Genomic DNA, 25,721 nt, shown 5'->3' on the forward strand with positions numbered 1-25,721 from the left:
TTTGTAACATACTCTTCAACCATGAGAGAGAGAGAGAGAGAGAATTTTCCGAGAACGGCTTAATGTGCAACATGAAAAGCAAGTTTGTGGTGTTTAAATATTTATAAGTTTATATTTGCTCTCTCTCTCTCTCTCTCTCTCTCTCTCTCTCTCTCTGATTCCTTTTAGTTTTCATCTTCACTGCTTTGATTTCCCTTCTCATTTCTTCTCTCTCTCTCTCTCTCTCTCTCTCTCTCTCTCTCTCTCTCTCTAACCGAATGATGAAAGGCAAACTCTGACATGACCACCAATTGTTTTCCTGACGTGAGAGAAACACACACACACACACACACACACACACACACACACACACACACACACACACACACACACACACGAACAAACAAACAGATGAAGGTTAACGAAACACGAGCGAAAATAAGAAAAAAAAAGAATATCAAACAACGTAATCTTTCCTTCTCATCTACCACGCTGGCACACGAGTTAATTAAGGAAAGGCGCGAGCAAACACACACACACACACACACACACACACACACACACACACACACACACACACACACACACACACACACACGGCTAATATACTAGTCTTAGGCCCTCCCCCCCCCCTTAAATTCTCCTCCTTATATTTTCAGTATGTATGTACTGTAATTCCTAATAAACCGTATATTATTATTATTATTATTATTATTATCATTATTATTACACACACACACACACACACACACACACACACACACACACACACACACACACACACACACACACACACACACACACACACACAGACACCTAGACATAACATATTATTTGTATCATCTTGAAGTGTTAGTTAGTTAGAGAGAGAGAGAGAGAGAGAGAGAGAGAGAGAGAGAGAGAGAGAGAGAGAGAGAGAGAGAGAGAGAGAGAGAGAGAGAGAGAGAGAGAGAGAGAGAGAGAGAGAGAGAGAGAGAGAGAGAGAGAGAGAGAGAGAGAGAGAGAGAGAGAGAATCAATGTCCTCAAAAGAAGTTATACAGACTAAGAAAAAAAAAAAAACTTCATTAAGATAAGAGACTATTTACAAACACTCCTCTTTTTCCTCCTCCTCCTCTCCTTCCATTTCCTTCCTTCCTCCTCCTCCTCCTCCTCCTCCTCCTCCTCCTTTCTACTCCTCAATTCAACAAACTTTAAATCACCTTTATTATTTCTTTATTTTCTCTTAAAGTACAGGCGAATACCGAGACTTTTCCCTCTCTAATGTTCTCTCTATTGTTTTTCTCCCATATGCATAACACTAAGTAGACAAACAGAACAATGTGAAGCTTAAAGTACAGGCGAATACCGAGACTTTTCCCTCTCTAAAGTTCGTTCAATACGTCCAAGTTTTCCTCCCATGTGCATAACAATAAAAAGACCAACAAGACAACGTGTAGCTTGAACACCACTACCAGGTCTACTCTACACGTGGTCTGCCTTTCCTTTTGCCTCTGCCATGCTTACTTTTCTGCTACATTTCTTTACTTCGTGTACTAAATGTGTCAACTCTATTTGTTTCTCTAGCGTCTGTCTAAAGGAAAGAGTAGGACAGGACGGAACAGCTGCCTTGTTAACTCTCTCTCTCTCTCTCTCTCTCTCTCTCTCTCTCTCTCTCTCTCTGGTCGTCCTCCTACACATACACACACACATACCATCTCTTCCTCCTCCACTCAATCGTGTCTTAGCCTTTATCCTCATCACCCCCTTGCCCCCTCTCTCTCTCTCTCTCTGTCTGTCTGTCTCTCTCTCTCTCTCTGTGTGTGTGTGTGTGTGTGTGTGTGTGTGTGTGTGTGTGTGTGTGTGTGTGTGTGTGTGTGTGTGTGTGTGTGTGTGTGTGTGTGCTGATCACTATTACAGCAGGCATCAACATTTTAACATTTTCCTTTCTACAGAATGCTTCTCTAACATCGAATCAATTATTGGTCGGTGCTAATTAATAAGGTAAATATGGAGCAAAACCCTTCACTGTAATTAAGCTGACACTAAAATACCCTTAATTTAAAGCCGCCAGCCAATCTCTCTCTCTCTCTCTCTCTCTCTCTCTCTCTCCCATTGTATGCAAATTAGTCTACAAATGGCATAATCATATATTTATATATATATATATATATATATATATATATATATATATATATATATATATATATATATATATATACATATATACACACTATATATAAACTAATGATTATACATGGCACAGGTTCTTCGATCCGTATTCAGAAACGCTCTGCTCTCTCACCAAGACTATTTTCCAAGCCCACGAAGATGATTAGTGGGGTTTTCAAGAGTGTTTCTTCAGTTAATTGAGTAAAAATGTTGTCAATCTACCTCTAGAACCGTAAAAATACTCCTAAAAACCCGTATTACGTCCACTAGAGCCTTTGAACAAAGTTTCTCCTATTAATAATGCAGAAATCTTGTCACTGTCTCCAGAACTATGAAAACATCCTTAAAAATGTTTTATTCTCTCACTACGGCTGCTTTCCAAGGCCATAGAGATGACTAACGGGGTTTTTAAGTATTTTTTCCAGTTAATAACGTAGAAATCATGTCACTGCCTCAAAAAAAAAAAAAAAACCGTGTAGATTTAAATAAAGCCTTCGAAATAGTGTAGGCGAAGCGCAGAAGTGTTTGAGAATAAGGTCCTTAGCGCGACTCTCCATCCATCTCCATACGCCTACTGACTGACTGACTGACTGGCTGCTCTCGCCACGTATTCTCACTGTTTAACTATTGCTTTTACTCTCCATCAGCGCTCACCACGCACGCCGCCTTCGTTTGTCCTTGGCGCGCCCTTAAGCCCCGCCGCCCTGGTCATCACTCACGCTAACCACTCACAGACACCACCACCACTCTCACTCTTCCTCTCTCTGCTGGTGGTGCTGGTGGTGGCTTCCCGGCAGCTTCCTCACATGATAACAGGAACACAGTGCAGACATAGAACTCAGGGCTCGTATTCTCGTATTCTGTGCTTCACCTCCACTATTTCAAACGGCTTTATTCATACTACAGGCAGAGTGCCATGATTTCTACATTATTAATCAAAGAAACAGTTTTAAAAGTCTCTAGTTGACGTAATAAGAGTTTTTAAGGTGTTTTTACAGTTCTAGATACAGTGACAAGATTTCTACATTTTTAATCGAAGAAACACTTTTGAAAGGCTCTAGTTGAATTAATAAAAAAAAAAATTAAGGCGTTTTTATGGATCTAGAGACAAAGTGACAAGATTTCTACATTATTAATCGGAGAAACACTATTGAAAATCCCGCGTTATCTCTGTGACCCTTGAAAACAGTCGTTGGTGAGACAGCAAAGCGTTTGTGAACATGGACTCACGCTGCTGCTAGTGGCGAGTCATTAGGGAGAGTTAAAAGAAGACTTGGCCAATTAATGAATACAAAAAGCACACTTAAATTTAAGCTGTTAGTGTAGAGTCAATAGCAAAGTTTAAAAGACTGGCAAATTTATGGATAGAGGTTATTGGAGAGCCCTTTTCATTTTTGTTTTCTATGTACATAATACAAGAGAAACAACTATGTATCCCTAAAGTAGTTCCAGGAGTAATCTATAGAATTTGAGGAGGCAGACGTGTATTATAACGAACCTGACGTGTGTAGGTTAGGTGACTCCTTGCAGCATCCTTTCTTTCTTTATATTTTTTGCATTTTTATTTTTATCACAGCTTTGTACAGAGACAAAATAAAAGAAAAAGTCCAGTAACCATCCCTCATTTTAACCGTTATTTATTTATTCTCATTAATAGTGTTCAAATATAGTGATCCTTACCACATCACAGAGAGAGAATGAGAGAAACACAGCGGAAATCTATTATATATTGTTGTGGCATTTAAAAGCATACTGTTGTGTGTTCCTCTAGTACAACTTCTCATGGTATGTCTTTAATGTTAGTCACTGGCCTGTATCCTCTCACCATACTACTATTCAAAGGCTGTAGTTGAAGATACTCGTGTTTTTAGGGGCACTTTGATGGTTCTGGTGATGGATTGGCAAGATTTCTAGTTTATTAAAAGGAGAAACTGTATTCAAAACCTGGCTAGTTCTCTCTGTGGCCTTGCAAAATTATCGTAGTGAGAGCTAGGCACTTCTGAATACAGGCTACTGACTGACTGACCATGAGTGGAGTGAGTGACGAGTAGGGAGTCAAGGGGATCACTCTGGCGGCTGTGTGTGTGTGTGTGTGTGTGTGTGTGTGTGTGTGTGTGTGTTGACAGGAAAGTGTTAGTTTGTGTGTGTTTTCAGGATCTAATTTTGTGTTCAGAGTTGTTATTGTTATAGTTGTGATCGAGAAGATATGAGTATCTATATTTTTTATCATTATTATTATGCTTACAGTTGGTCTCATGTGTGTGTGTGTGTGTGTGTGTGTGTGTGTGTGAGAGAGAGAGAGAGAGAGAGAGAGAGAGAGAGAGAGAGAGAGAGAGAGAGAGAGAGAGAGAGAGAGAGAGAGAGAGAGAGAGAGAGAGAGAGAGAGAGAGAGAGAGAGAGAGAGAGAGAGAGAGAGAGAGAGAGAGAGTTTTTACCATGAGATTAGCTGCAGTCAATGAATTATCTATCTACCTTCCTATCTACTAATTTATCTATTTAACTACCAGTCTCTCTATCAATCTAACGTATGGAATTTATGTCCACGCACAGTACATACATGAAGTATGGCTGTTGTGAGTGCGTGGGTGTGTGCGTGGGAGTGGCGTGGGAGGAGCAGCCAGAAGGAAGGATGAACGAAGCTACCTGTGGGTGAATGAAACTGGCGAATCTCGTAATACATGATAGTCGACCTCCATGGCCACTCAGCCGTGCCTCGACCCCCTCACTCCTTCACTCTCTGACTCCCTCACTCCAGCGCCTCGCCCCAGCCTGCTCGCACCCGCCACGGGGGACACAGTTCCTTGCCTCTCTTCTCTCAGCTTGGTGACCCGAGTGACTGCACGCTAGGAGACACTGCTGCCACATCCCGCTGCGCCGCTAATACTGAGATACCGGGCACGCTGCTGATGTGGCGTAGTGCTGGGTTAACTACTTGTACTGCGTGTTGTGTTGCAGTGAGCGGGAGTAGGTAGTGGCGCCCGGCTGCTGAGAACACTTGTCTGGTGGTGGAGGGCTGGCGCGAGGAATGCAGCGCTGACCTCACCTCCCCGTGCTCGTGAAGGTAAAGGATGTTCGCTGCTTTTAAGAGTTCATGCGCCAAGTCAACTGACACGAGCGAGCTATGCAGTGAATCCACAATACAAGCGTCACTAAACGACTTGAAGCTAAAAGATCCCCTTGCACTCATGTGTCTGACTGACAAGCCGTCGTATCTCGCCTGGTTACTTTTAAACCAATTTGACATTCTGGGTTCGTTTACAAGGCGCGATGCACAGATTCCGCCAACAAACAAACCACTAAAATACCACACTGGCCATTATATAAAGAATCAGTGTGGCTGACCGGGTCCCCAGCTGTCCCAGGCGACCAGAATATCAATATGCAACGGCTATATAATGGGCATCTAAAACACGCGCAGAATTTTGTCCCACCCCACCTCCCTGCAGCATCGCCCCTGCCCCCACTGTCCGGCCACCTGTTGCTGTGGCACGGCGACCACCACCACCACCACCACCTGCACCCACAGCAGCTGTACCATGCCTTTGTCCCTTCCTGCGCCACTCATATTAATAACAAATCCCGGCTTATGAGAGCATTCCTTGCCTCTATGCCGCCTAATTGTTGCCTGGGTGATGAGGCGGCGGCGATGAGGCAGTAATGATGAGGAAAACAATAGTCCGCGGCACCCCGGGAAGGAGGGAAGGAGGGAGAAAGAACAGAAACAGGTTCATTATGCTGCCGGGATCGCCTCGCATCTGGACACATTTCCTGCACCAAGCAACTCACTTTGTGTCTCCTGCTGGATTCCGCGGCGCGTCGGGGCATGAAGTTAAACTATTACAAGGAAGCGGTGGGTGGGTGGCCAAGCTATTGCATGCTGACGACATTTCCATAACGGTTAATGCAGATGACGAGTGAGTTATGTGAAAGGACAGCAGTGGGACAGGAATGACAAGAGTGTAACGGAGGGAAGGGAAACGGTGGGTAGGTATACCATATGTGGGTTGAAGGCGGAGACTGACGTAAAGTAGTAACTATTAATGCAAGTGACGGACGACGCGTTCCACGAGAGTAAAGCAGTGACAGGAATGTGATAGGGAGATAGAAAGTAGAGAGTGTGACGGTAGATAAAATAAATATGTGAGGAAAGTAAACAGTAACGTAACATCATAACGGTTAATGTAGGCGACAGATAATGCGTTACGCGAGAGAGGAGAGGAATATAATATGAAGGAGGGAAAAAAAAGTAAAGGCAAAAGGTAGATAAACTATACACGACTAGAAAGTAGAGGCTAACATAACACTATAATGGCTAATGCAAGTATGTGGCGCTGTGTTATGTGCGACAACAAAAGCACGGCAGAATATGTAACGTGCGAGGACAGGGGAATGAGGGAGAAAGACTGAGTTAAGAGTTATGAGAGAGAAGGTGTGCACGTGGGGACTGGTTGGTGGGTCGGTGAGATGGCGAGATGGTGAGGAGGACCAGGTACAGATCAGGTAAACAGGTGTGACCGCTGCTGGGTGAGGCTGTGCGGGGTGATTGACAGGGAGGAGTGGCCGCGCTGGGGTGACTGATAGACTAGTGTGGACGGTGCATGAGTGACAGGTGTGAAGGCTGCGGCGTGATTGATGGCCAGCAGGTGTGTGTCTGTGTGTCGGGCAAGATGACTGACTGACTGACTGACAAAAAAGATGACTGGTTTTTAAGGTGAGTAGGAGTAACTGATTGCAAAGTGTGGCTCATGCAAGTTGGCTGAAAGAACAGCAAGTGAAGGGTGACTGATAGGCGGGGAAGTATTGGAAGTATATCGAGTGGTGACTGACGATGACTGATGAAGAGGTGTGGCTTTGTGACTGACTGAAGGTATGACTCGTGACAGGGACAGGTGTAGTAGGTTGGCTAAGGTGACACGAAACAGGTGTGACTATGGGTGGCTAGTGTGAGTGTGGGGCAGACCTGACTTATGGAAGGGGCAAGGTGTAGCCAGCTTAGATTGACTGACAAACAGGTGTAGCTGACGCAAAGTATCAGGTGTAGGTACGTAGGTTAGGTTGACTGACTGACAGGTGTGGCTGATGCGAGGAGCAAGGTGTAGCAAGGTTGAGTTAACTGACAGGCAGGTGGCTGGGTCGCTTTGCCTGAGTGCGTGAGGTGAGGCGAAGCGAAGGGGGGAGGCGGCGACTAGCGAGGCTTGGTGAGCAGAGTGAGGACTTGCTGTACCTCGCGGGTAGGACAGAGCGGGCAGCCCCACGCTACCATTACAGCACTCCCCAGCCCAGACAAAGGACACTTCCCTTCCTGCCAACCCCACAAGCCTGCACCCTGCCCGACGTCTCGCCTGCACCACATACCACGAGACTCTTCACCCACGAACACCACCGCCTCCTCTTGTGGCCCTTCCATCCAATCCCCTGTCTCCCGCTCCCGCGCACCCTCCCCGTCATGCCTCAATACGCGCAGGCATGGAAAGCTTGGCCATAAAAGGGAGCAAAGAGGCACCATAACAGCCACTCCGCGCGTCCGGGTTCACGCCAGGCCAGGATGGGATGGGCGAAAGTGTTTAGTGTGTGTGTGTGTGTGTGTGTGTGTGTGTGTGTGTGTGTGTGTGTGTGTGTGTGTGTGTGTGTGTGTGTGTGTGTGTGTGTGTGTTCAGTACTGGGATGAATTTTATCATGAGTTTTGGGTATGATTAGACGATTTTATTTTTATTAGGAAGAGTCTGATTAATCGTCAGAGTCTTTACTATTTCAATTCTCAAATAAGTTTGTGAAGCTGTATAAAATCATCAAATAGTAACCGGAATAAATATGAAAACGTGTCATGGTACTGGAGGGGTTAAGTCTTCGTGTTAGTTGAGAGTCATGATAAGAAAGTAAAGTATTGGTGAATTCAGAGCCTCAAGGGACACCACGAATAGACAAAGGGTTGACTAAAGTTTGCTGGCGGGTTCTGGACGTGACGGCGGCGGCAGTCCCAACTTCCCAAGGTTACACACTATTATGACGCGAGTACCCAGCCACGCCAACCTCGCCCTTCCGGTGCCTTGCCAGACCGTCGAGCGCCTGCAGGGTGACCCGAGGACGCTGCAGGGACGCTCTTAATGGCCATGACTCAAGGGCTCGGTAATATCCCTCCTCCTCCTCCTCCTCCTCCTTCATTATCAATTCTTCCACAAACTCCCACGGCAATCAAGCACTATAATGACTAGCACTGCCAACAGAGGTCGCTCAAACATCCTCATTTCTAACTCATTCAGTACTGGGACGCATTTTACACCTTGAGTTTTGAGTGTGATTAGATGATTTTATTTACATTAGGAAGTGTCTATGGAGATCAAAAGTTTAATGATCAGTCTTCACTATTTCAATCCCCACATAAATTTCTGAAGCTGTATAAAATCACCAAATAGTAAGCAGAATGAATATGAAAACGTGTCCTGGTACTGAAGACGCTATTCCCCAGATGACTTCAGGGGCGCAGCGAGTGCAGGTGATGCCGGCTGGACTGTATAGGAGGTGTGCGGGTTGCAATGCCTCCTTGGGGGACGTCACGTAAATGTCAGACCCTGTAGTGGAAGCTGGTGGAAACAAGGAAGTAAGGGGAGAGAAGGAAAGAAAAGATAGGGTAATAATTAATGAGATTACAATATAGGAGAAGAGAAAAAAAATGAGATGAGATGTGAGGAGAGAAGGGATGGCAAATAATCATAACAGGAGGAAAGAGGGAGAGAAGAGGAGACGAGAGGAGAGGAGAGGGTAGAAGGAAAAAGAGGAGACAAAAATGATGTAGAGAAAGACGGTGAGGTGACACAAGGGAGGAAAAAAAGAGAAGAAAGAAATGAAGAGGTAAGAGGAATGAGAGAAGAGCAGAAAAGAAAGAAATCAATGATAGAGAAAGGAAGAGATGGAAGGAAGTAATGACAGTAAAGAGGAAACAATAGAAGAGATGGAAAGAGAGGAAAGAGCAGGGGAAAGAAATAAGGAGAGGAAGAGAACAGAGAGGGAAGAGAGTGAGGGGGAGGGGGCGGGAAAGAAGGTAAGGAGGAAGTCATAAACATATAAAATAAGGGAAGGGGGAACAGAAATTAGTTAAATTAGACACTCGCAAAATCATCAAAGACGTGTGTGTGTGTGTGTGTGTGTGTGTGTGTGTGTGTGTGTGTGTGTGTGTGTGTGTGTGTGTGTGTGTGTGTGTGTGTGTGCCCAGCAGCAGGAACAGTGTTGGTGTCGTGTGTCAGCAGTGTACTGTACTCGCAGCGAACAATGGGTGTGTCGCTGTGGGCAAGGATGGGGAGGAGTAAGGAGGAAGAAGGAGAAGGCTGGGGAGGATGAGTGGCGCCAGCGAGAGACACTGACCAAGGAGCCACACGCCCTGCCCTGACTCTGCCAAGCTAAGCGAGGACAACTTACATTTGAGGAGGTTGCGCCAGCTGCCGAACGTGCGCATGGTGGGACGCCGCACGCCGCCACCAACCACCAGATTAGCGCCGCTGCTGCCGGTGGAGGCGGCGCTGCGTGACGAGGCGGTGGAGGAAGCGGAGGAGGAGGAGTGTGAGGAGGCGCAGTGGGCGCTGCATGGGAGGCGTGACGGGTGGAAGCAGATGAGCCGCAGGTCCTCGGCCGATGTGGCAGCGGAGTGCAGGTCGGTGAAGGACAGCGAGCGGCCTGTGCTGTACAGGACGACCTCCCAATGGAGGAGCGGTCCAGGGACGCCCTGCCCAGGGAGGATCTGCCCAGGGTGTTGAAGGACTGCTCTAACTCTTCCTCCTCCAGGAACTCCTCCTCCTCCTCGGCGGGCCGCATTAGGGGGGATGCGAGGGACGCCCGCAGTTGCTCCAACAGCACCGCAGCCTCCTCCGCCGCGGTCCACAAGAGGGACTCATCGCTGCGGGCGCGGCTGAGGTCAAGGTAGGAGTACGTGGGTCCTGTGTCGGCGAAACTTTGGTATGTGGAGGACAACTCCCTCTGCTTGCCCGCCCGCGTCACCATCGTGAAGGCGGGGCGGTGGGCGTGGAGGGCGGCGTGGGGGGCGGGTTGAGGCAGGGTGGCGGGGCCTTAACCCTGGCGAGGGGCCACAGCTACCTCTGGATTACTGCTACCCATACATTGATAGCTTCAGTGGTGATGGTGCGTCCTACAGTCACCACACACCATCAACTGACACACTTCACACTCATGCTACTGATCCTTGGAACGTCCGCCGCCACGCCGTGCTCTCGGTCAATCACTAATTATAGACACACATGCACTGCTCGATGAGCCTGAAAAGGAAATTTATCAGTAAAACACCTACACCACGTGGAGGAAACCTGGCCAAAGGTCATGGCAGAGGAAAACACGCGAGGGGAGGATGGCGGTCCCCGCACACTGCGTCCATCACTGAGTCACAGCGTCACCGCCTCTCCCTTCCTTGTAATCTTTGTCCCGGCAGTGGTGAGACGCACGGTAGGGTGACGCACACTAATACCTCAAGACGAACTTTCTGGTTAAGTTACATTATGTGCTGAGTCTTTTGTGATCAACGCCGTCCCTCAAGATGGCACACGTGTCTCAGTGCGTCACATGTCTTACATACATGCTGACGAAGTTACGAGGTCTATCTTATTGTCTATTGTATGTCTGTTTATCCGACTGTCCACTCTCTCTCTCTCTCTCTCTCTCTCTCTCTCTCTCTCTTAGTAGCATGCATATCCACTGACAGGTTCCCTCCCTCCCTCTCCACTCGGGTACTACGTATGGAATGCTTTCTCTCCTTTCAGCGGAGCGCACCGGGAGCAGCAGCAGCAGCAGCAGCAGCTTGGCAACATTTGGTGCCACGTGAGGCTCACCTTTCACAGCGAGCTTATCGATGTGCTCCTGACAATTCTACTCGGCTGCTCCGATGTCACACCGCAGACAGATGTTCCCTGGACCGGATCCTTAATTAAGATAAGTGTCGTGTAAAAAGTAACAATGGTTTTGTATATGCGAATACCAGCCCGATCAGGTCTTTCAGGTCCCTCGCCGCGAGCAGACCACCCACATAATTTCGCAAGTGACGGTTCAGGGTTGTAATTCGACAGCCTTGGCTGGCCCACGCTCATCTCGCCGCCTTTCACCTCCACACACCGGCGGATATTAAGATTTAATTATGATCCCTCGGCTAATTAATCAACCAGAAAGGCTGTCCTCAAACTCAGCAAACACGTTCATTAGAGCAAGATAAATACAAGACAAACGCCTCTCACATATCTTCATAAAGTTCACTTATGTTCTCTAGGCAAAAAAAAAGTAACTGGAGACGCTTCACTACAGGCTGGAGTAGTGCGAGCAGGTGAAGCAGGAAAGAGAAGTAGGAAAAGCAGGAGCCGCTGCCAAACAATTAAAGCAGCCGGCAGTAAAGTGAACACTGGTTCCTTCCATTAAGTCTCACTAATAAAAGATTTATCTGCAGCCAACAAGAGGCTCCACTCAGCCCACTGACAGACCCACTGGCTGCCGGGGGTCTGCTGTGGCGGGGCTCAGGTGCCGCGCCTCACCACTGGCCGCCCGCGGGGAGATAGCATGATGATGGCACACACACACACACACACACACACACACACACACACACACACACACACACACACACACACGTACGCACGCGCGAAAGAACTACGTAACGAAAGGTGAAAACACTGCAGACGAAAGAACCGACGCACCATAAACACACGCAGATATATAAGTGAAAAAAAAGTGTACTCCAATTACATACAGAAACAACTATGTAACAAAACACGCAAAAAACACTGCATAACAATACGAGAGAAGAAGAAACCAAGGCCAGCTGTAGGAAGCCATCAGACTTACACGTGGCGGTCTCTGAAGCATTAAAAAAAGGACGAGAAGGAACGACCATCCCAGTGCAACGATATAAAACAACACTCACTACAGGAGGTAAATAACGAAAGATAAGAGAAGCATCCAAGTGGAACCATACACAGATAAAAGTACATTGGTATTTGTCAAGGAAACAGCGACTATACAGGGAGAGATAAAGCAATTCTGAGTGAGTGTGTGAGTGACAGCCAGACCAGACCTTCTGCCTCCTTCCCTCACTGTGAATACCACGCACTCCCTCATCTCTGTGTCCATGATTAGCGACTGGCTTTGCTGCGCGTCTCGTTGTGGTGATAAGGTAAGTTGAGGTAAGGCTAGGGAAAGTAAAGTCAGGTAATAAGTTAGGTGTTCTTTGGCTCAGTTAGCGAGGATAAAATTGGGTTATATTACGGATACTGACTTAGTAACTTAACTGAATATCACTTAACCTTATCTAAGAAACCTTACACTACCTAATGTCGTCTTAATCTAGCCTCATATGCGTAAAATCCATGTATAACCTAATCTTACATTACCTAACTTACCCTCTTCAGTACCATGACGCGTGTCCATATTCATTTTCTTTACTATTTGGTGACTTTACACAACTTCAGAAACTCATGTGGGGGATTAAAATAGTGAAGACAGTAGCCATTAATTTTCTGACCTCCATAGACCCCTCCTAATGCCAATAAAATAGTCTAATCGTTAACAAATCGCCAGGTAAAAATGTGTCCCAGTACTGAAGGGGTTAATCGGACTAAACCTACCTTGACCTTATCCAACATAGAATAATACCTTACCTTAGCGTACCGTACCTTACCTAACCTTTCCTTGCTTCACCACACCTCACCTGACCTTAACTAACCTTACCTAACCACCCTTCACTCACTCCTTCCTCCTGCGCCTCCACACCAGACCTGTTCCCTTTATCCCAACGCTTCAGATTCTCCTTAGCCAGAACCAAACTCTCCATTAGGACATACATACATAAAGACTTTGATTTTGTATATGAAGCAACGCCGTGTAGGATGAGAGGAGGGGAGGAGGTGGTAGTAGTAGTAGTAGTAGTAGTAGTAGTAGTAGTAGTAGTAGTAGTAGTAGTAGTAGTAGTAGTAGTAACAGCAACCTTTACAATTATTCAGCACTAACCACAAAACATCACACCATTTGTAGCTACACCACACACCCACCACCACTACCATCACCACCATTACTACCCCTCTCTCCGTCTCCCATCACTACCACTACCACCACTATTACTACCCTCTCCCTCTCTCCGTCTCCTACCACCACCACCACCACCACCACCGCTGCTCTTAAGGGAATGACAAAGCACCTCACACTGGACTCATGACCACTCGAGGAAAATAACAGCTCCTCTTTTAGTCAAGGCATAGATAATTTACTGCGCGGGGGAGAGACAAGAGATGAGCCTAACCTGTGTGTGTGTGTGTGTGTGTGTGTGTGTGTGTGTGTGTGTGTGTGTGTGTGTGTGTGTGTGTGTGTGTGTGTGTGTGTGTGTGTGGTGCCTCAGGACACCCTCCCTGTAGTCTCTAACCGCACTGGAGTCATTTCTCTTAGCAGCGAGCGAGGTAGTGATTAAATAAAGCTTCGAGGGACACACACACTAAGAGGGCGAACTGTCTGAAGCGGCCGCGGGGCACACCAGAGACTGCCTGCCTACCTGTCTGCTTGCTTACCTGCTTGCCTGCCTGCCTGCCTGCCTGCCTATTCCTTCCTAACAGTGTATTCCTTCCCTTAGTAATTCTTGGTATTATCTATTTTTAATCTTCCTCTTCTTTTTCTATAACTGGTGTCGTTTACTACTATATACAACGTTAATATTCTTCCTCGTCGTCTTTTTATTTCTCCTTTCCCTGTGTGAACTCTTGCCATGCTTTCCTCCAATACTTCTCCTCGTCTTCCTTTTCCTTTGTTTGTTACTACAGTCTCTACAACCTCAATTTTACTCTCTCTTTTATTCTCTGTTGTGAATTTTGGGTATAATCTACGCTCCTAACTTTCCTCTTCTTCTTCCTCTTCTCTTTGCCTTTATTCTCTTCTGATCAACTTTCCTGGGTACATAATATGATCTTTTACTACGTTTATTATAAGGATTTGAGTTCAACTTGCTCTTGTGTGTGTGTGTGTGTGTGTGTGTGTGTGTGTGTGTGTGTGTGTGTGTGTGTGTGTGTGTGTGTGTGTGTTTACTATTAGATTTTGATTTAGATAAATATATTTGTGTTCTTTGATCCGAGACGAGTTATTTATTTTCATATGCGCAAATTGGCTGAATGAAGTGTATTACCACCACCACCACCACCACCACCACCACCACCACCACCTTTACTACTACTACTACTATTATTATCACCAACATCACTATCATCGTCGTTTTCCACTATCTCTATCACTATCACTTGCACCAACACAAAAATACAAAGCAAAACAATAAACAAAACAAAAAAATCTACATAAAAAAATAAATAAATAAAACGAAAAAAAAAGATAAACAGACATAAATAAGAAAAAAAATAAAATAAATCCAAGGTAAAACAAAATACAACAAAACAAGGAATACTCATTACGAGGGAGAAGAAAACAAGTGGTGAGGCGAACAAGTGCCATTAGTGTAGCAAGGGAAGGAGGGAGACGCCAGGACAGGACACATTAGAAGGAAGCAGCCAGGGAGGGAGTCACGTTCAGGAGGCGGCGTCCCCTTTCCTGGCGGGGCTGGGAGGACAGGGGCGGGGCTGGGAGGCGGGCGAAAAGGGAGGGAATAAGAGTAGTAGTTGTAGTAGTAGTAGTAGTAGTAGAGAGAGAGAGAGAGAGAGAGAGAGAGAGAGAGAGAGAGAGAGAGAGAGAGAGAGAGAGAGAGAGAGAGAGAGAGAGAGAGAGAGAGAGAGAGAGAGAGAGAGAGAGAGAGAGAGAGCTAAAACCAAATGAAAGATGATGTGGGACAGACCAGCAGTGTGTGTGTGTGTGTGTGTGTGTGTGTGTGTGTGTGTGTGTGTGTGTGTGTGTGTGTGTGTGTGTGTGTGTGTGTGTGTTTGGTATAGCTACACTAGGTGGAGGAGGAGAGACGGAAAGGGAGGAAGTGGAGTGTCGGAGTAATGGCGGTGATGGTGGTGGTGGTGGTGGTGTCGAGGGCTGGGTGAAAGGCTCCTCTTATCGTCCTGTTTGTTGACGCAGCTCCCGTGTCTGTGCTTACTTCCCTTGCTGCCCTCCCCTTTACCCTTTTTTCTGCCCCGCCAGCCCTTACCCTGTCTCTACCACCTCCACCTTCACCTCCATCACACCACACCACCACTCACTCAATGCACTTAAGTTCCATAAGCGATATCATTAATTTCAGCGTCTTATCTCAAAATTGTACAGGTTCTGCGTAAAATAATAAGAGTTTTCAAGTGTGTTTTAGTGATACAACGATCCTTTAACAACACTGGCCATTAAGACACACTTGTGAGAATTTGGCTAAACACCTGCCTGGATTTTGAAATATAGTCCTTATGAGAGAGTAGAACGTTTGACAGTGGTGAAGTTAGTTATAGTTCAACAAGAATTCTGCAACATTACAACGCGAAAATTTGGCTGAACACCTGAACTGTATTTTGAAACGTCATAGTGGAAGAACAAAGCTTTTTAGAAATATATGACAAAATGTTCAGTACCTATTGTTGTATTGCGACTCAGTTCATAGCTTATAGTTCCTCCAAAGCTAAGTAATATGATGCTAAAGACACGTGTATGTATTTTGAATGGGGACGAAAGGTTCATACAATCATTAGGTATTCGTATCACTTGTAGAATCACACCCAGTACTTACAATAACTGAATTACTGCTAAAAATAGTGTGTAAATAACTAGAAAGTCATAATACCAAAGTGATTCCGTGGAGAGTCTAGTCTAATATAAATGACCTTCACTCATTATTACGTAAGAGATTCTGACCAACGGCGGCAAAAACGGCGGAGAAAAAAAAGAGAAAAGAAAAGGCCCACTGAGGATGCCAGCCAGTCCCTTAATAGAATTGCCCAAAAGAGTATTCATTAATTTGAAGTTATCATTATTTCTTAACGTGAGTGGAAGGAAACAGAGAGAGAGAGAGAGAGAGAGAGAGAGAGAGAGAGAGAGAGAGAGAGAGAGAGAGAGAGAGAGAGAGAGAGAGAGAGAGAGAGAGAGAGAGAGAGAGAGAGAGAGAGAGAGAGAGTAGTAGTAGTAGTATACAAAGGAATACAAAGGAAGACAAACAGCAACAGAGCCTTAGGGTCCTTACTAGGCTGTTTGTGGAGACTATCTACTAACTACCAGTGGTAGAGACAGGACAGCAAAGCAGGAAGAGAGAGAGAGAGAGAGAGAGAGAGAGAGAGAGAGAGAGAGAGAGAGAGAGAGAGAGAGAGAGAGAGAGAGAGAGAGAGAGAGAGAGAGAGAGAGAGAGAGAGAGAGAGAGAGAGAGAGAGAGAGAACTAGAGCGAGAGCAAGAGAGAGAGGCTCACTTTGTCATCTCATTAATCGCAATCACGGTGTTATCTATTCACTGAGTCACTTATAAATCAACAACTCTTAGAAAAACGAAGAAAACAGAAGCAGATAGTGTTGATGATTTCTGATCGTGAGAGGAAGGCAAGAGAGAGAGATCCACTTCACTGCCTGGTCATTAATCGCAGTCCCAGATCTGTGTGGTGTTATTCCTCCATCGGCGCTGCTTAATCCCATCAGTACCATGACGCGTCTCTATATTAATTTTGCCTACTATTTGGTGATTCTATATACAGCCTCAGAAACTCATGTGGGGATTAAAATAGTGGAGACCGTGGCCATTGATCTTCTGACCTCCACAGACCTTTCCTAATGTCAGTAAAATGGTCTAATTGTACACAACTCTCAAGGTAAAAATGTGTCCCAGTATTGAAGGGGTTAAACATATTCACGGCGCGTATATTTGCTTACCCAATCACTCGCCATCGCACTCTATCCATTCGTTAACAAGGAAGGTAAGTAAGCACTGAGTCAACACCACCACCACCACCACCACCTTTTTTTCCCTTCCACACATAGCCGCTTGTTCCTCCCAAGAAGGCTTCGCTAAGTTTACATTATTCATTCTCTCCAAAGTTTACCAAGCTGTTGAGAAGCTTTCAGCATATCCTTCGTGTGCGTACACCATTCACAGCCGGTGTGCACGTATGCGGGCGTGTGTACGTGGAGGGGAGAGTCAGACAAACACACACACACACACACACACACACACACACACACACACACACACACACACACACACACACGAATTTTAAGTCTATGCTAGATAAAAATAGCCGACACACACACACACACACACACACACACACGCCCGGTAGCTCAGTGGTTAGAGCGCTGGCTTCACAAGCCAGAGGACCGGGGTTCGATTCCCCGGCCGGGTGGAGATATTTGGGTGTGTCTCCTTTCACGTGTAGCCCCAGTTCACCTAGCAGTGAGTAGGTACGGGATGTAAATCGAGAAGTTGTGACCTTGTTGTCCCGGTGTGTGGTGTGTGCCTGGTCTCAGGCCTATCCGAAGATCGGAAATAATGAGCTCTGAGCTCGTTCCGTAGGGTAAAGTCTGGCTATCTCGTCAGAGATATGTCAGAGATGTGTGTGTGTGAAACACACACACACACACACACACACACACACACACACAGTTTTAAGACTATGCAAGGTAAAAATTGATATGGAGACAAGACAACACACACACACACACACGAATTTTAAGACTATGCTAGATAAAAATAATCCACACACACACACACACACACACACACACACACACACACACACACACACACACACACAATAAAACCTTAACATGCAAATAAATCTAGACCAAATAACTAGTCAGTTCGCTTACACACACACACACACACACACAAAAAAAAAAAAAAAAAAAAAAAAAAACTGACCGACAGCTAAAGATAATAAATAAGTCAGTAGATAAATAAATAAGCAAAGAATTTTAATAGCGCAGCATTCAGATCGCCTTGGAACCTGTCTACTTACACCAACAAAAGATCCTTCAACTAAAACATATACGGATAAGTACAGGCAGATAGATACACAAGACAAGTAAGAGACACACGAACAAATAAAGACAGATACACTCAGACAACAAAGAGACTACGCACGAACTAACATACAGATAGACACAAGGATAAACATGTGCATAGATACAGAAAAAAAATAAAACACACAGCTTGTATTTTCTGAAACTTTCCTATGCTTCACCTCCACTATTTCAAAAAGCTTTATTTAAACTTACACGGTTTTCTTTTTAAGTGTTTTTATGGTTTTAGAGGCAGAGTGACAAGGTTTCTACATCATCAACTGGAGAAACACTCTTGAAAACCCCGCTAGTAATCTCTGAGGCTCTTGAAAATAGTCGTGGTGAGAGAGCAAAGCGTTTCTGAATACGGGCCATAGATTGCTACAGGCACAGTTTAGGTATGCAAATAGGCAGATATATATTAATACAAGGTGATATGTATCAATATATGTACTGAACTTTCCCTCCTGACTTGTCCTGTCCTGACCTTGTCCTTCCTGAAATACAAATAGTTCTTCTCTTTTCTTGTCATCTTTACTGAAATTAATGCAAATGTCTTTCACCAATAACTTAAATGCCTTGGCTTGTCTTTGCTTAAGTTTGAGTATTGGTAAGCGACTAACTGATTCTGTTTAATGTGACACAAAAAAATCAACTAAGAAAATCAACTAAGAATAGGATATGGAATTATTATTATCATTATTATTATTATTATTATTATTATTATTATGATAGAAATGTTAAGCTATTTTTTGTTCTCGTCCGCTCCGTTTTGTTAGAACTAACAGTAACACACACACACACACACACACACACACACACACACACACACACTGGGACAAAAACTCTCATCTCTCTCACAACGGTTGTATAATTATATCTTTACACAATTTCTCAACACCACCACCACCACTATTGCTAATATAATCAACACCACTGCTACGATTACCACTATCAACACCACCACTAATAGTACAATATCACCACCACCACCACCACTATAAGCATTCTCTACCATTAACACCACTATCACTTATGTCATCACCATCATCATCAACATTCCACACCATCACCACTCTGGATATCACTACCTCTAATAATAACACTCACATTTATCACCACCACAATGCCACACCACGCAACATTAGCATCACCACTCCACATCACCACACAATTCACTACACCACATACTCCACTAAACATATCATACTACACCACAAACAAGCAGATCACCACCACCACCACCACCACTACCACCACCACCACCATCACACATTATCACACGACCCCGCGACGACCTCTAAAACTAAACATAATTTCACTACTTATAGTATACATAAACAAGAGAGAGAGAGAGAGAGAGAGAGAGAGAGAGAGAGAGAGAGAGAGAGAGAGAGAGAGAGAGAGAGAGAGAGAGAGAGAGAGAGAGAGAGAGAGAGAGAGAGAGAGAGAGAGAGAGAGAGAGAGAGATTGTGGTAGTGATGGATGAGAGTGTGAGGCGGTGGTGCGGTGATGGATGAGTATGTGAGGCGGTGGTGTGTTAAATGTGTGTGTGTGTGTGTGTGTGTGTGTGTGTGTGTGTGTTGCTCCAGGGCTGGGCTGAGCGAGGCAAGGGTAAGAAATAACAGTGACTCGTCTATTAGCTCCGAGATAAAGAGTAACGTGGTCTGAAGGATTCGTTAACCGCACGCTTATTAATTTCCTTCCTGGCAATTTGGTATGCCAGTGCCGGACTGCGCGAGGCAAGCAAGGACACACGGGGCTCAGGCGACAGGGGGAAGAATTGGTGTCTGACTTCCGTGATGTAAGATTAGAACAGTTTGAAGGATTTTTAACCAATTCAGTATATTAGGACACATTTTTACCTTGAATTTTGTGTACGATTAGGCCATTTTACCGAAGGGTCTATGGAGGTCAGAAGATTAATGGCCACAGTCTCCACTATTTTTTTTCTCCCCCACATGAGTTTCTGAAGCTGTGTAAAATCACCAAATAGTAAGCAGAATGAATATGGAAACGCGTCATGCTACTGAATGGGTTACACTGTTTAGTAAGTTTCTCACTGGCAATTTTTCTTTCCTTCCTCTCACAGACATTCCACCCATAAGCTTTTCCTCCAAACTCAATAACTCCGTCTACGTAAAAGGTTAGATTAAGAATTTTGTGATAGTTTTTTCTAAGTTCTATCCATACATACGATCACTCCATCTCTACAGTTCTCTTATTCTCCCACAGAAAAAAGAATCAATTGTTACTCCATGATATATTTATCTATTTATTTTTTTCCATATTTTGTTGCCCAGCCAGTTATCACTCTTGTATAAAAAAAAAAAAACATGGAATAAGTTAATTCTTTGATATGTTACCTTAATTAATTTAGATTTGGGGAGAATTTACCATTAAGGACAACTATTCATGAATCTTCAAGAGTGAAATTGATAGAGAAACTGAGCAAAAACGAATAAAAAACATGTAAAATCAATTAAACTCACTTAAGGTACGTGATCATCAAAGTCTTAAAACACAAACCAACATTAAGACCAACCAAACCGAGTCCTGAGTGAGAGACAGAGAGAACATACTGAGGGTGAGAGAGAGAAACAGGACGAGGCTGAATCAAAGGCGGCCGTGTCTAGCTTAGTTCAGAACCCAAGGGATAAAAGGCCACCAAGAAAAGATCAACTGGATGGGAGGAGAAAAAAAATACATGAATGGAAGGAGGCTGTACATAAGACTACTGAGAGAGAGAGAGAGAGAGAGAGAGAGAGAGAGAGAGAGAGAGAGAGAGAGAGAGAGAGAGAGAGAGAGAGAGAGAGAGAGAGAGAGAGAGAGAGAGAGAGAGAGAGAGAGAGAGAGAGAGAGAGAGAGAGAGAGAGAGAGAGAGCAATGGAAAGGACCTAGGTAAAATGATCGTGGGAAGGTGAGCTTATCAGAACGAGTACAATACACAAAGGAGCTAAAAATACTGGCTCTGTTTATAAAGAAGAGGGAAAGCGTAGAAGTTGATGATGGAAAAACATACAACTTATTTTCGTCCATAATAAATCTTTCCAAAGTCAGTGAAAAGCGAAACTTGTCCTTGTGTGTAACTCTATGACACATACTACGTAACTTCAAGCTCCACATTATATCATTAGCAGTTTGTCCTTTCATAAAACACATTACGAAGGCCACAGAGATAACTAGTCGGGTTCTCATGCTTGTTTCGTCTCATTGGTGATGTCGAGTCCTTGATGAATCACACAAATCATAAGAACACCCTTCAAAACACAGGTAATTTTCCACTACAGCATGTCAACAGATAGAAAATACATCAAAATAAGACATTAACCCTTTCAATATCATGACACGTTTTCATATTCATTCTGCTTATCATTTGGTCACTCTATACAGCTTCAAAAACTTATGTGGGGATTGAAATAATGACGACTCTGGCCATTAATCTTCTGACCTCCACAGAACCTTCCTAATGTCAATAAAATCCCCTAATCACACCCAAAACTCACGGTAAAAAAATGTGTCCCAGTACTCAAGATGTTAAGATAACATCACAAAACACAATACTAACAACACGCATTGCACGTGTACGAGTTGCTGCCTTCACAATCCGACAGGGAGGAGACAGAGAAGGAAGGAAAGACAAGGAGAGAGCAAGGCAAAGAAATAAGAGGTGAGTTTCCCCACCAAAAAAACAAGAGAGACCGTCATCCTTAAGAGTACCTAGCAAATGTTTCCCACGAGGCGTAACAAACACCGCGGACGCTAATGGACCTCAGATGTGCCGAGAGAAAGGATCACATGGGAGAGGGAGAGAGAGGGAGGAAGAGAGAAAGGGAGAGGGAGAGGAAGAACGGGAGGGAGGAGTGGAAGGTGCGGTAAGAGAAGAATTGTTTAACAGAACGGTGGCGTGGGAGGGACACTGTGGGTGACTACAATTTGAGAAGCGTTGATCAGAAGGCAGATGAGAAAGATGAGGGAAGAGGCATGTAGGAATCAAGAGGAAGTAGGTACGAGTTAAGAGGAAGACAGGTGCGCTAACCCTTTCAATACTGGGACAAATTTTTACCTTGAGATTTGTGTACGATTAGACCATTTTCTTGACATTAGGAAGGGTTTATGGAGGTCAGAAAATGAATGGCCACAGTCTTCATTATTTCAACCCCGACATAAGTTTCTGAAGCTGTAAAAAATCATCATATAGTAAGTAGAATGAATATGGAAAGGCGTCATGGTACTCTAGGGGTTAAGAGAGATAGGATAAAGAACCAAGGCTCGTATTCTCAAACTCTTCTGCCTTTTACTTCCACTATTTCAAAAGGCTTTATTTAAGTTTACACGTGTTTTTAAGGTGTTTTTACGGTTCTACAGACAGAGTGACAACCTTTCTACATTATTGACTCTAGAAACACTCTTGAAAACTCCGCTAGTCATCTCAGTAGCCCTTGAAAATAGTCAATGATAAGAGCAAAAGGTTTCTGAACACGGGGCATAGTAAGCAGGATATAGAAGGCAAGTGGCAGGAAGCAAAGTTAAGAGGTAGGAATTAAAAGCTAAAAAGGAAGGAGAATTCGAGGAAGAAAAAAAAGAGGCAATAAAAGCTAGTGAATAAGAAGCAAGAGTCAACAGGCAGTATAAATTAAAAGAAAGGAGGGTCGTGAGTAAGAAAATGTTAACAGGAATATGGAAACAAGAGTGAAGAGAAAGGAAGGAAAAAGACGTAGAAAATAAGGGAAAAGCAAGTTGAAAAAAATTAAGAAAATGTCAATATAAATAGGACTGAAGTTAAAAGGAAGGAAATAAGTGCTAATGGGAAGATAAGCGGAAGAAAATGAACAAAAAAAGAACAAAGCAGTTAGGTAGTCAGAAGAGCGACCCAGTAACGGAAAACCCCTTTAGCTCTACAAAAGCAAGGCACGGCATGGAGTGACACGCTAAAGATGTAAGACGGAGCACCAACAAAAGCGCTCTGGTTGGAAAGAAGTTGAATCCTCGCTGTAAAACCAGTTGAGGGGAGGAGAAGCGGGGATGAAAGGACGAAAGGAAAGGAAAAAGGAAAGAAGGGGGAGGGAAAGGAAGGAAGGAGGGAGACGAATCAAAAGGTGGAAAGCTGGCAGAAGCTCAAGGGCACGAGGGAAAAATTGGGATGTTGAAGGGAGACGCTCGGAACAGAGAAAGGCGAGGGAAGCACCATAAAAAACCGTGAGTGGAAAAATGTGTACCTGAGTGAAAGGCAACCAACCGACAGGTACAGGAGGAGGAGGAGAAGGAGGAGGAGGAGGAGGAGGAGGAGGAAACCTATACAGAGGAAAAGGATGCAAAACGACGGCGAGAAAACCTTAGTTGGGTGACGAAGTAGTAAAGGAAAAACAAATTAAAGAGACGAGTGTGGGTGAGAGGCGAAGTGTGGCGAGAGAAGCCTGAGAAGTAATGACCTGGAGCTGGAATGCATTAAGGAACACGATAAAAACAAGACCAGACCAGTGATAAGGAGGAACACAGAGGAAGATCACACTTAAGCAAACCTGTTGACACTAACGCGGACATTTGTCATCAACTAAACTGTCTAAAGCAAGAGACGCAGGAAAATAGTGAAGGGGAGAGAAGGGAGCACCTGGACACACACACAGCTGCAGGGGAGGCGAGGCGGAGAGGGTAAAAAGCCTGGGAATCTACACCGAGAGGATAAAGGTGTGAGAGAGCGACACAGCGACACAGGGACACTGGGATATCGCCACCACTGCCCCACCTGTCCCTCGCTAATCTCGCCGCCAAAGGGTCAGAGCGCAGGGCGGCGAAACACACACACAGAGGCAAAGAGGCACGCAGCTTCTACCTCGCCAGTGCGCCAATTAGCCATCAATCACAAAATGTCCTGCAGCGGCGCCTCGTCCTGCCATGGCCACAAAGTTCCCTTCATCAGCGACCCCGGACAGTCCCATTACCTGAGTGGCCGCCATCACCATCACCATCATTTACCTGGCCACCTCCTATCATACCTTCCCTCAACTGGCAATCAATTCTCACCTCGGACGCTGACACTTATTCAGGCCCGTATTCTGAAACGCTTTGCTCTCTCACCATCACTGCTTTCCGAGGGGTCCAGTTGAAGATACTCGTGTTTTGGAGAATGTTTTTATGGTTCAGGCGATGGATTGGAAAGATTTCTAGTTGACTAAAGGAGAAACTGTCTTGAAAACCTGGCTAGTTGTCTGTTTGGCATTGGAAAATTGTTGTAGTGAGAGGAGGCATTTCTGAATACGGACGTCAGTATTGCCAACCACTAAACTCCCTTTACTCGCCCGGATGTTGCGTCTTATGCAATTAGCACCGCGCGCCAGGCAGGCAGGCAGGCGGGCAGGCACGCAGGGTGCGAGCAGCGGGTCGAGGGACAGATGGGTGGGCAACATATGGTCGAGACTCCCGGTAGCCTGACACCCTCGCCTCGCCGCTGCCGCTGTGGTTTTTTACTGAAGGTTTGGGGGTCGCGGAGCACCCAGCCACCCGTCCTCTCCCTTTTCACTTGACTCTTTCTGCCCCGCGGCCCCACACTGCCCTGCTCGCGCCCCGTCGTGTTCCCTTGTGGTGTCTCCTCCCTGCTACAGTGACGCACTCTTGCTCTCCTCCAAACCTGCTCACGTTATGCTCACTCTTTCTCTTTGTTCTATCCTTGCGATTCTTCATTGCTCACTCTTCGTAATATTCCTATATCATATCTTCTGCTGCTGCTTCCAGGGGTCTCTCATGCTAGCCTTCCTCTAAACCGCTCAAACACCTGAAACAACACACACACACACACACACACACACACACACACACACACACAAATACATACACACACACGTTATAAAACACAGTGAAAAAGAGAAGGGACGAAGGAGGGAGCTGAGTAGAGAAGAGGTTGAAGACGGAACATTAACCCCTTCAATACTGGGACACATTTTTACCTTGCGGTACGAGTATGTGTACGATTATACCATTTTATTGACATTAGGAAGGATCTATGGAGGTCAGAAGACTAATGTCCACAGTCTTCACTATTTGAATCGCCCACGTAAGTTTCTGAAGCTGTATAGAACCACCAAATAGTAACCAGAACGAATATGGAAACGCGTCATGGTACTGAAGGGGTTAAGAAGAGGACCAATGCTGATCATCACTCGCTATGAGCACCGCAAATAAACAATGAGTATTAGGTGGAAGGACCAAAAAAAACAAATAGATAAATAAAATAAATAAATAAACAAAATAAATAAATAAAAAAAGACGACTTAAACTAGAGATAGAGAAACCTGAATAGGGAAAAACTCAAGGAAGAACATTACGTAGAAGACAAAGAAGAAAGATCAGCTGCCCAGTATGAACTCAAGGAAAGCCACAGAAGACGAGGAACTGACCCAAACTTCCATTAGCGGGCAGTCAAGTCACACCCTCGCCATTACTTGTTCTAAAGACTTAACACGTCGTAGGATAGAGCTCATTAGTACAACTCAGCCATCACCACCACCACCACAACCACCACCACTACCGTCATCCGCCAGGAAGGACACCCTCAGCACCACAACACACGCCACCGTCAGTAACACAACACCGTCACACCACACAGCGTAACTCAACACGTCACACCCACCACCACACCGCTGACCGCCGCCACCACACCTATTAGTATTACACC

The 25,721-nt window shown here is 45.0% G+C and overlaps 1 protein-coding gene across 1 annotated transcript in view; it reads right to left on the bottom strand.

Moving 5' to 3' along the window:
* The window catches only part of LOC123515554 (caskin-1-like), a 113,001-nt gene that overhangs the window by 70,398 nt on the left and 16,882 nt on the right, over positions 1 to 25,721 (bottom strand). The window contains 2 exon segments of the mRNA XM_045274289.1: positions 9,542 to 9,808; positions 9,811 to 10,392. Coding sequence (XP_045130224.1) covers positions 9,542 to 9,808; positions 9,811 to 10,120 — 577 coding nt within the window. The 5' untranslated portion in view covers positions 10,121 to 10,392.

This window comes from Portunus trituberculatus, chromosome 39, assembly GCF_017591435.1.
Source record: "Portunus trituberculatus isolate SZX2019 chromosome 39, ASM1759143v1, whole genome shotgun sequence".
Taxonomy (NCBI): domain Eukaryota; kingdom Metazoa; phylum Arthropoda; class Malacostraca; order Decapoda; family Portunidae; genus Portunus; species Portunus trituberculatus.